This window comes from Thamnophis elegans, chromosome 12 (genome assembly GCF_009769535.1).
Source record: "Thamnophis elegans isolate rThaEle1 chromosome 12, rThaEle1.pri, whole genome shotgun sequence".
Classification (NCBI taxonomy): domain Eukaryota; kingdom Metazoa; phylum Chordata; class Lepidosauria; order Squamata; family Colubridae; genus Thamnophis; species Thamnophis elegans.
In genome coordinates, this window is record NC_045552.1 from 53304350 (window position 1) to 53316349 (window position 12000).

At 48.9% G+C, this 12000-nt stretch overlaps 1 protein-coding gene across 3 annotated transcripts in view; it reads right to left on the bottom strand.

Moving 5' to 3' along the window:
* XIAP (X-linked inhibitor of apoptosis) overlaps positions 1–12000 on the bottom strand; it is a 28788-nt gene that overhangs the window by 13122 nt on the left and 3666 nt on the right. For all 3 annotated transcript variants that reach the window (XM_032227563.1, XM_032227564.1, XM_032227562.1), the window contains exons 2-4: positions 7886–8767; positions 3579–3678; positions 594–672 (exon numbers count right to left, since the gene is read on the bottom strand). In XM_032227563.1, coding sequence (XP_032083454.1) covers positions 594–672; positions 3579–3678; positions 7886–8735 — 1029 coding nt within the window. In that variant the 5' untranslated portion in view covers positions 8736–8767. The remainder of the gene's footprint in view (positions 1–593; positions 673–3578; positions 3679–7885; positions 8768–12000) is intronic.

Below are 12000 nucleotides of genomic sequence, written 5' to 3' on the forward strand. Positions count from 1 at the left end.
GAAAGAGGAAGGGAGAAAGAGAAAAAAAGAGAAAGAAAGAGAGAGTGTAAGGAAGGAAAAGAAAGAAAAAGAAAGAAGAGAGAAAGAGGGGAGAAAAAGAAAGAGGAAGGGAGAAAGAAAAAGAGAAAGAAAAAAGAGAAAGAGAAAGAAAGAGAGAGTGTAAGGAAGGAAAAGAAAGAAAAAAAGAAGAGAGAAAGAGGGGAGAAAGAAATAAAGAGGAAGGGAGAAAGTAAAAGAGAAAGAAAAAAGAGAAAGAAAGAGAGAGAGTGTGTAAGGAAGGAAAAGAAAAAAAGAAAGAAGGAAGAAAGGAGAAAGAGAAAGAAAGAAAGAGAAGAGAAAGAAAAGAAAGAGGAAGGGAGAAAGAGAAAGAAAAAAGGAGAAAGAAAGAGAGAGTGTAAGGAAGGAAAAGAAAGAAAAAGAAAGAAGAGAGAAAGAGGGGAGAAAAAGAAAGAGTAGGAGAGAAAGAAAAAGAGGAAGAAAAAAAGAGAAATAGAAAGAAAGAGAGAGTGTAAGGAAGGAAAAGAAAGAAAAAGAGAGAAAGAAAGAGAAAAGAAGAGAGAAGTCTCTTTCCAACAAGGCAAAGGCAGACTTACAGTTGATTCCTGGGGCAAAGGCGTTAAATGAACGCTGTTCACAAAAGCTTGTCCCTTTTCTTCTCCCAGGTATTTGCACCTAGGTATAAAAGGTGGGAGCAAAATGAGCCAAGCTGAAGGCACTGAACACAGCAGTCATCTAATTCACACATTACAATAACAAACCAGCCTGATCTGAACCCACAACCCACTAAGCAGGTGGGATAGGTGGCGCGTACCTTTCAAAACTGCATTCAGAAGAAGTCTGATTAGGTGAACTCAATTATCTTCCTGCTGTTGACAAAACTCTTCCCCGCAAAGCATCCTCAGGAGCAGACGGAATAAAGACTCCTTCCTTGGGTCGGGGGTTGGACTAGAAGACCTCCGATGTCCCTTCGGGCCCTATGATTCTATGAGCGGCATTCAAGGTAAACTATCGGCTTTCAAGCAACCTCCCCTTCTCTACCACTCACTGGCCCCTGGGGTTCCATCCCACCGGCAAGAGTTTTCCAGAATAACAAAGAATGGAAGAGACCTTGGAGGTCTTCTAGTCTATCCCCCTGCCCAAGCAGGAGACCCCATACTAGAGGTCGGCAACCTTAAACACTCAAAGAGCCACAAAGGTCCTAACCGGAAGCCCCCGGTTCAATTCTGCAGCCGACCGGAAGTCCGGTTCCCCCACACCATAGAGTCTCCTCCTTGTGCGTCCTTTTTCCTCTGCCGACCAGAAGTCCAATTCCCCCACCATAGAGTTTCCTCCTAGTGCGGCGTCCTTTCTCCTTTCCCTTTCCTAACCCAAAGCCCTATCAATTGTGGAGCTGACCAGAAAACCCGCCCCTTTCCATAGAGTCTCCTCCTGGCACACCCTGCTCCCTCCCCCCCCCCTAACTGGAAGCCCCACCTTAATATTGTAGCGCCGACTGGCGACAGGGAGCTGCAGGCAGAGGGATGAAATAGCCACATGCAGCTCCGGAGCCGCAGGTTGCTGACCCCCTGCCCTATACCATTTCAGACCAAGGACTGTGCAATCTTTTCTTAAAAACCTCCAGTGATGAAGCACCGAACAAATTCTGAAAGCAAACTGTTCCATTGATTAATTGTCGTTACTTTTTAGGGAGTGTTGCCTTAATCCCAGATTGCTCCTCTCCTTCATTAGTTTCCAAGCCATTGTTTCTTGCCTTGGCTTCCGGTGCTTTGGAAAATAAGTTAACCCTTTTTGTCTTTGTGGGGGTATCATGGCCACTACATAATCACAAACTGGTTGATTGTTCCGTCAGGACGTTTCTTCTCAGTTCTAGGTGGCTTCTCTCCTTGGTTAGTTTCCATCCATCCTTTTTCATCAGGTGCTTTGGAGAATAGCTTGACTCCCTCTTCTTTGCGGCAACCCTTCAAATGTTGGAAGACTGCTATCCTGTCTCCCCTGGCCCTTCTTTTCATTAAACTACACATACCCATTTCTGCAATCATTCTTTATATGCTTTAGCCGGTTCACCGACAAATGCACGCTCGACAAAAGCGCGCCGACAAAACCGCGGCGAGAAAACCGCAAGTTCTAAATCGCGCCAACGAATGAGCACAGAAGCACGCCGACAACAGCGCGCCTTCTACGAACAAGTAATAACCACGAGTTCTAAACCTAACCCTGAACCTAACCCTTACCTTAACTTAAATCATGCTTCCCTTCCCTTAACTTAAATCGCGCTTCCCTTCCCTTAACTTAAATCGCACTGTTGTCAGCGCGCTGTTGTGGGTGCGTTGATGATGTCGCGGTTTTCTCGCCGCCGTTTCGTCGGCGCGCTTTTGTCGTGCACGCATTTGTCGGGTCACCCTTTAGCCCAGAGTCCCCTAATCATCTTTGTTGCTCTTCTCTGTACTCTTTCTAGACTCAGCGCTCACCAACTGGTGGCCCATGGACCACTGATGGCCTGCAATATAATTTTGGTGGTCCGCAGAGAAACTATTCGCTTTTATATTGCACTGGATCAGGGGTCCTCAAACTACAGGCCCTGGGCCGGATATGTGCAGTGAACGCTTGAGTTGCTGCAGTGTGTTTCCCCCTTCGGGGTCTTTTTGTGCAGGTCGGAGGGGGGCAGAAATTCCGACTTGGGGTCTGCTTCAGCCTCCTGGTGCGGGACTTTGGGTGAAGGCTGGAGGGAAGTGCCGCTGGGGGTGAAGAGCCGGAGGGCCTTGTTCCAGAGGGGTTGTATCATAGCCTGGAACTGGCTAACCATCTCAGCCTGCTGAGCCTCCAGGTGCCGGTACCTGGCCTTGCACTCCCGCAGGTCTTCCCTCTGCTTGGAAAGCCTATGCCCCTAGTCCTCAGTGAGGTGCTTCTGCTGAGCCTCCTTCTCGGTCAGAATTTGAACTGAGCCAGCTGTTTTGCCAACTCTTTCTCCCGGTGGCTGCTTAGCTCCAACAACTGCTTCCTGTTGGGGCCCTAAGAGACCCAGGCCAGGAGTGACTGGGAGGGGAGAGCAGAGGCTGGGGAGGCGCCCCTTGATGTGAGTGGCATCGAGTTGGCCACGCCCACCCATTCACCTAGCCACGCCCACCCAGCCATCATTAGGCAGATCATATTAGTGGTCCGCGGGATTTAAAATGATGAATTTAGTGGTCCCTGAGGTCCGAAACTTTCAAACTTCAATGGAATTTGTATGCCGCCCACTCCCTAGGGACTCTGGGCGGCTCACAACAAGTAAAAACATTTAAAACATTTAAAATTACAGAATTAAAATCAACACAACATCCATTTCATCAAATGGGGCTGGAATAATCAACAGCCCCAGGCCTGCCGGAACAGCCAGGTCTTGGTTGCTTTACAGAAGGCCGGGAGAGTGGTGAGGGTCCGGATCTCAGCAGGTAGCTCGTTCCACAAGGAAACGTTGGTGACCCCTGTTCTAGAGTCCAAAGCTTTCCACTTCTGACATATCGAGTTTTGGACATCTCCCAGCTAAGGATTCCCATCTCAAGATACAATTTGGAAAAAAAAATATGAAATATTCCTACCCGGGATACCATCTTGCATGTTCCTCCCACGGATCCTCACCTGCCTTCCATTCCTTTAACCCTCCACCGCAGGAGAAGCATTCGACGCTGTCGATGATACCTGCAAAAAACAGCTTGTTCATGAACAGAAACTCTTGGTCTGCAAATACAGGTACAATAGGTTCATTTAGTGAACGTTCAAAGTTACAATTAAGAGCCGCGGTGGCACAGTGGTTGCAGTGCATGACTGCAGGCTACTTCTGCTGACCGCCGTCTGCCTGCAATTTGGCAGTTCGAATCTCACCAGGCTTTAAGGTTGACGCAGCCTTCCATCCTTCCGAGGTGGGCAAAATGAGGACCCAGATTGTTGGGGGCAAGAGGCTGACTCTGTAAATCGCTAAGAGAAGGCTGTAAAAGCACTGTGAAGCGGTATATAAGTCTAAGGGCTATTGCTATTGCTATCTCTGCCCACTGTCAGGAGTTCGATCCTGACCGGCTAAAGGTTGACGCAGCCTTCCATCCTTCCAAGGTGGGTAAAATGAGGACCCAGATTGTTGGGGGCAAGAGGCTGACTCTGTAAACCACTTACAGAGGGCTGTCAAAACACTGTGAAGCGGTATATACGTCTAAGTGCTATTGCTATATGCCCTTCCTTCCTTCCCTCCCTCCCTCTTGGTGGTTAGAATGGAGTGTTGCAGGCTCACTCTGCCCACTACCAGGAATTCGATCCTGACCGGCTCAAGGTTGACTCAGCCTTCCATCCTTCTGAGGTTGGTAAACTGAGGACTCAGATTGTTGGAAGAGGCTGACTCTGTAAACCGCTTAAAGAGGGCTGTAAAAGCACTGTAAAGCAGTATATAAGGGCTACTGCTATTTTCTTTCCTTCCTCCCCCACTCCCTTCCTTCCCTCCCCTATCCATCCATCCATCCATCCCAGCTGAAGGTTAATCAGCCTTCCATCCTTCCGAGGTGGGTCAAATGAGGACTCAGATTGTTTTGGGGCAAGAGGCTGACCTCTGTAAACCGCTTAAAGAGGGCTGCAAAAGCATTGTGAAGTAGTATATAAGGCTAAGTGCTATTGCTATCTTCCTTCCTTCCTTCCTTCCTCCTTCTCCACCCCATCCATCCATCCATCCATCCCAGCTCAAGGCTGACTCAGCCTTCCATCCTTCTGAGGTGGGTAAAATGAGGGCCCAGATTGTTGGGGGAAAGAGGCTGACTCTGTAAACCGCTTGGAGAGGGCAGTAAAAGCACTGTGAAGTGGTATATAAGTCTAAGGGCTATTGCTATTGTCCTTCCTTCCTTCCCTTCTTTTCTCCCTCCCTCCTCATGGTTAGAATGCAGTAGAGCAGGCTAACTCTGCCCACTGCCAGGAGTTTGATCCTGACCGGCTCAAGGTTGACTCAGCCTTCCATCCTTCCAAGGTGGGTTAAATGAGGACTCAGATTGTTGGGGGGGCAAGAGGGTGACTCTGTAAACCACTTAGAGAGGGCTGTAAAAGCACTGTGAAACAGTATATAAGTCTACGTGCTACTGCTATTGCTACAACGCCAGTCTAAAAAGTGACTTATGACCATTTTCCACACTTATTACCATTAGAGGATCCCCTTTTGCGACCTTCTGACAAGCAAAGGTCAACAGAAAAACCAGATTCGCTTCCCAAGCGTGTCCCCAACTGCAGTGATTCACTGAACAACAGCAGCAAGTCTGATCGTAAAACGGGAAAACCAAAATTCAACGAACGTTTTCACCTAGCCACGGAAATTTGGGGCCTCAACGGTGGCCATAAATCAAGGATTTACCTGCACGCTACTCACGAATCCTCGATCTTTTACTGCAAATCTGTGCCGGAAGCTGTTTGAATTTTATGATTAATCTTCTAAGGCAGTGATGGCTAACTTTTTTATCCTCATGTGTCGAAAGCCGTATCCATAATGCAATGCGTGTGTGACACCTCCCTGCGCCCCACCCCCACCCCCCTGCACATGCGACACCCACATCCCATTTTGGGCCTAGGAGGACTCCCTGAAGCCTTCTGGACCCCAAAACGGGGTGTGTGTGTGTGGGAGACTGCTCCCCCCTTGCACTCCCACGCATGCGTGCGCGATCCCCCGAACCCCCCATATGCAAGCGTCTCCCGCACGCGCCCTGCCTTCCACCCATGCGCAGCAGAACCCCCAAAATCTGCTGGCCGGAGGGAGGCGTGCAAACCCATGTGCTGAGCTGGGGCAACAACTCGCGTACCTGCAGAGAGGACTCCGCGTGCCACCTGTGGCCCATTGTGCCATAGGTTCTCCGTAACGGTTCTAACGGGTCCTATTTTTAGCTCCCTGCAGGTTTCAACTCAAATGAGATTAGAAAGATCAGCTCAAAGGCAAGATGTCTTGCGCAGTTGTTAAATGTGTAAACCTATCAATGCCAGAAAGAAAGAAAGAAAGAAAGAAAGAAAGAAAGAAAGAAAGAAAGAAAGAAAGAAAGAAAGAAAGAAAGAAAATGTGCTACCCATTTAAGACTCCTAGCTCCAATGAATTATCCCAAGTAGTCCGTGTACCAGTGGTGGGTTGCTAATCCTGTTCCAACTGGTTCGGTTGGAACGGGGCCGGCAGCGTCCTCGTGCACGCGTGCAGTTCATGCATGCGTCTTAGCGCCTGCGTGATGCTCCAGCTGCTCATGGAGAATCGCGCAGGCGCTGTATGTGCCATCCAGCTGCTCGCGGAGAATCGCGCAGGTGCTGTATGTGCCATGCGCCTGCGTGGAAGCGCAGAAGCCTTCAAAGACCGGTAAGGAGTGCGGGTGGGCGGGCGGGCCCTTCGCCGTTCCTGGAAGTTACTTACTTCCGGGTTCGCCGACCAACCGGTTCGTGGGGACCGCCGCGAACCGGTTGAAACCCACCCCTGCCGCGTACGATATTCTCTTGTGATTAACAGCCCAAAAATACATCGCTTTCAGCTGAACATTTGCCGAAATGATCAACAGCAGCTTATTTTCAGATCAAGAACTGTTAGAAACAACCCAGGATGCGTAACGATGAACCGTGAGCGATGACAGCCACATGCTAGGAAATGATTCCCAGTTGGCGTCTCTTGGAAGGGCTAAATTTCCATGGTTACGTGCGTCAACTTTTCATACGACGCTTCTTGATTTATCCTTCTTAACAAGCCAGGAGCTGTGGTTAGTTCTCGGCTTACCATCCTGGTTTGCTGAGAAGCGATGAGCCAGAGATCCTTGTTTGAAAAAGACGAGATGGGAGCTCATAGAAGACGACACAAATACGCAAACCAAAGAAGAAGAAAAAAGAGATAGTCCTCTACTTATGAAAACTGAGCCCAATATTTCCGTTGCTGAGTGAGACACTACTCAAGCACGTTTTGCCTCGTTTCATGACCTTTCTTGCCTTAGTTGTTGAGTGAACCACTGCAGTTGTTAAGTGAGCCTGGCTTTCCTGTTGACTTTATTGTCGGAAGGTCACAAAAAGAGGACCACGAGGACCCCGGGACACTGCAACCGTCATAAGTACATGCCAGTGGCCAAGCGTCTGAATTTTGATCACATGACTGTCACAGCAACGGTCGTAGATGTGAAAAACGGTCATAAGTCACTTTTTTCAGGGCCGTTGTAACTTTGAACCGTTCACGAACCGTTGTAAGTCAAGGACTACCTGTACCATAGTAAACAATAGGTCATTCTGTTCTGACCCAGGCTTCCTTAGGAAGCAAGAAGCAGAATTTGTGCCCCTCTTTTATTTATATGACTGTGAATTCCTTTCATTCACAGTCAGCAAGGCTTGGCAAACAGTCTTTCAGAGGAATGTTTATCAACACGAACCTTATCTCGCTTGGAGAGCTGCCAAATAACTCGTTTCCCAACACAGGGCAAGGCAAAACTTGGCAGAATCTCTTATAGTCACAAACAGAACTTTCCACTCTTGAAAGGACCGAAGGAACAAATTGTTTCCTGCAAAAGCCCCCTCCCCATTCGCTCCTCTTTTGTTGTCTATGGGAGGGGCCAATCACCTCCAAGGTGTGGCTTTATTCCCAAGCCGATCCTGCGCATGCGCACCCTGGGAACAGGCTCCAGCTGTTCCTCTGCCTCACTGCTGCCTAGCTCCCTCTCTGCCTCCGACGCAGAGCCCTCGTCTGAACTTTCCTCCGCCCCCCAGGACTGGCCCATGTTCCTCCCCAACCTCCTCACTATCTGACTCTGCTGCCAGCTCCGCAAGCCACAACAGACTTCTAAGGAGGTATGTTGGAGTTGGCAGGGGGGGGGGGTGAGATTGTGTGAACCCAACCCAGGGGGGGGGGGCACTGCAAAATCCGCCCTCTACTTACCTAGACTGTAAAAGCCAGCTTGAGCAAGCCGCTCCTTGTTCACCAAGTAACTCCACGCCCCAAAGGTCTGGAGGCGCTTTGCAAAATCTGCCATGGAGGGGTTATGAAGGGGAGGAGGAAGAGGAGGCACCCGTTGCGCGCTGCTTCTGTCCTGCTGCCCGTCCCCTGGCGGATGGGCCACGTTCCCAACATCGTGCCCGAGGACGAAAAAGCATCTCGGGAAATGACGACGGTGTTCCGACCAGCCCTGGTCGCCCGGTTCCCAGTTTTTCATCTTCCCCCCGCAGCAAAAACACTCCACTTCGTCCTCCACCCCTCGGTAATAGAGCCCCGCGTTGGCCAGATCTTCCGGGGTGACCGGCGCGTAACGAGGCCAGTGTTGGAAAGATCTCAACCGGACCTCTTCGTTGCACATGGCCGGGTTTTGGGGATACGGAGATCCCGAGAGATCCACCACTTGCCTGGTTCTCAACAAGTAATCGGCCTCGAAATCAGAAAGATCGGAATCGGGCAGGATGGAAGTGGGGGCTTCTCTTCCAGGGGGTCCATTTGGCAGCCCGGAAAGCGGACGCCCCTCTTCGAAGTCGGCGCCGTTGATAAAGTGGCAGTTGGGAGAGACGATTTTGTGCTTTCCAACCACCGAGTCCCCCTCTTCCCATCCTTCGAGGGTCGCAAGGCAGCTAAAGCATCGGACTTGGTCTCCTTCTCCCGTGTAAAAGAAGCCGGCCTGGGCTAGGTCCGAGGAAGAAACGGGGCAGCGACTTGGGAAACCGGCAAAAGTTTCTTGCCTGGAAGCCAACTGAGCCATGTCTGGCGCGGGATCCTCCAAAATGGGGCCATTACATGTCATCCCTCTCGCGGACGGAGTTTCCTCCAAATTTCCTAAAAATTAAAAAACACACACACACAATTAAGGTTAGAAAGAGACAGACGCTGCAAAGAAAACGCTCCCATCCCTCGACAAGCAAACTCACAAAACTGCATCCCACTTATTTTTTGGCCGTGGCAAAATTCACCGAAAAAAGCAATTATCTTGGGAAGAGTTAGAGCAGGTGGTGTCAAAAATCGCAGCCTCGCGGGCCGGATACGTCACGCTCTGGCCACGCCCATCTCCGTTTTAGCAAATTCCATTCCTCAAGCGAGCCGGCCTAACGGAAAGTTTTAAATTTAATGGCTAACAAAAGCTGGTGCTTCCCTGGCTGAATATCCAAGAGTTTTGTTTTCCCTTCTCGCCAGCTGACAAAATGGAAAAAACAAGTTTGAAAGATTGGGAAATTACTCACAGGAAACTCCAACACAACACAGGACTAAACGGGGATGGGTTGTGTGTTTCCATCGCCTTTTTCCACGCTTGTCTTATTTTGACACCAGGGGTCAAATCTAATTTTTTTAAAAAAAATCCTTTAAAAAACCTCCCCATATTCTTATTTTTAACTGAAAGGAAATTGCAAAGGTTTTGACCAATCTAATTATAAATCTCCCCTTATTTTTTTTATTTTTTTTAATAGAAAGAGAATTGCAAAGTGTTTACGGAGATTCTCCGTCATCCCGGTCCTAAGGTTGTCCCAAAGATGCTTTTTTTCCCCCGAGAGGCAATTGGACTTTCTGATTTTTTTTTTCTTTGTAAGACGTTTCGCTTCTCCTCCAAGAAGCTTCTTCAGCTCTGATGGGATGGTGGGAATTACAAAGGTTTTGACGAATCTTGTTTTTTTTAAAAAAAAACAACTCTTATTTTTATTTTTTTAAACAGAAAGGAAATTTGCAAAGGTTTTTTATTTTCTTCTTCCTTCTTGCCATGCTTTGCTGTTAATGGCGAAGTCATGTCCAACCCATCGTGACCCCATGGACAACGTTCCTCCAGGACTTCCTGTCCTCCACCATCCTCTGGAGTCCATTTAAGCTCACACCTACTGCTTCAGTGACTCCATCCAGCCACCTCCTTCTCTGCCCTCCCCTTCTTCTTTTGCCCTCCATCGTTCCCAGCATGAGGCTCTTCTCCAGTGAGTCCTTCCTTCTCATTAGGTGGCCAAAGTCTTTGAGTTTCCTCTTTAGGATCTGGCCTTCTAAAGAGCAGTCAGGGTTGATCTCCTCTAGGACTAACCGGTTGGATCGCCTTGCAGAAGTCTTCTCCAGCACCAGAGTTCAAAGGCCTCCATTCTTTGGTGCTCAGCCTTCCTTCTGGTCCAAGGTCCACAGCCATGCATTGCAACTGGGGAAACCATAGCCTTGATTATGCGCACTTGTGTTGGCAGGGTGATATTTCTGTTTTTTAGTATGCTGTCTAGATTTGCCATGGCTTTCCTCCCCAGCAGCAAGCGTCTTTTAATTTCTTGGCTGCAGTCCCCATTTGCGTTGATCTTGGGAGCCCAGGAAAATAAAATCTGTCACTTCCTCCATTTCTTCCCCATCTATTTGCCGGGAATTGAGGGGGCCGGATGCCATGATCTCAGTTCAAGCCAACTCTCCTTCACTCTTTAGTTCCTCTTCCCATGCTACTTTCTACTAATTGGTAAGCGGGGGGGGGGGGCAAGCAGGAAATGATGCGTGGAGAGTCTTTCTTGAAAAACGTTGGGCAGGTTCCACCGATCTCAATTCTCATTTTATCCCAGGAAGAATTTATTCAGCTACTCCATAGGGAAAGACATTTTCCAACTGCCAAGCGGGCCTCCCTGGAGCCATAAATCCCTAAAATTAAGCTCACAGGTTAATCCGCTGAGCAAAGGGCGAGAGTCCTCACGTCTACGCCCGCAAAAATAACCTACAGTAGTGGCCAAAATTGTGGAAACCTTTTGGGAAAAGTGTATTTTTGAGGTTTGATGGCTAACACCACCACTTTTTTTGGAGTAGCACCATCAAATTATATATCAACGGAAGGATAATGTAATCAAGAATGTAATGCCACAGAGCTTGTTCAATTATCTGTATCCTATGAAAGGTTATAGCCAAATAGAGCCAGCAACCAAACCCAGTTAATAGAAGCAATCATTCCATCTTCGTTTCACATTATAACAGCTGCAGAACTAAAAGACTTGGTTCGCTCCATGGGAAGACGTTGTAAGACCGTAATTCATGCTAAAGGTTACCCAACTATTAACTGAGATGGTGATAATTTTTGTATATCTTGTTTTTCCTATGATAATTTTTGTATATCTCATTTTTTTTCTATGTGTTTCACTTTAGATTTTTTTTTTATAACTGCTATTCTAATAGCAAACCCTCCATAAAAGTTATTGCATTACATTCTTGATTAAGTTATCTTTCCATTGATATACAATTTGATGCTACTACTCCAAAAGAAAAAGGGGTGTTCTTAGCCATCAAACCTCAAAAATACTGTACACGTTTCCCAAAAAGATTTCCACAATTTTGGCCACTGCTGTATTTTGCTTTTTTAACCCCCCCTAATCCCTTTTCTCTCTTAGTCATCTTAACCCAAAAAGATGGAAAACGAAAGTGACGGCGGGAGCAAAAAACGAAAGCAGGCAGGGAGCCGGCTAACACGCGTGTCGGGGGAATTCCGACGCAGGAACGCGACTCCACCCGCGTGGAAGAAAGAAAACCCCGGGGATTAAGAGATTTCCGCCCTTCCCTTTCGACCTCGCCCGGGCCTGGCAAGGTGAAAAAAAGAATTCAGGCCGACTATTTTCGGGGATTTGCCTTCTGTAACAACCCCCCCCCCCCAAGCGTTCCTGCGTGGAGAGGCATTCCCACGACCCGCCACGCCCACGTGTCTTTTGCAATGCAAAGAAAGGTCAAAGTCCATATTCCGCAGCCCGCAGAATCCCAGCCGAGGAGCATGGGGAGGGGTGTTCCCGGTGCAGAAGGTCGCCCAAGCGGGGTCCGTTTGCCCCCCACCCACAAAGAAGCGGGATCGCAAAGCCCATGCTCCGCAGCCCGCAGGATACCGGGCGGGGAGCATGGGGAGGGGTGTTCCCGGTGCAGAAGGTCGCCCAAGCGGGGTCCGTTTGCCCTTCGCCCCGCAGAGAAGCGGGGTTCCAAAGCCCATGACCCGCAGGATCCCGGCCGGGGAGCATGGGGAAGGGTACTCCCGGTGCAAAAGGGCGTCCAGCGAGGTCCGTTCGCCCCTCGCTCCGCAGAGAAGCGGGATCGCAAAG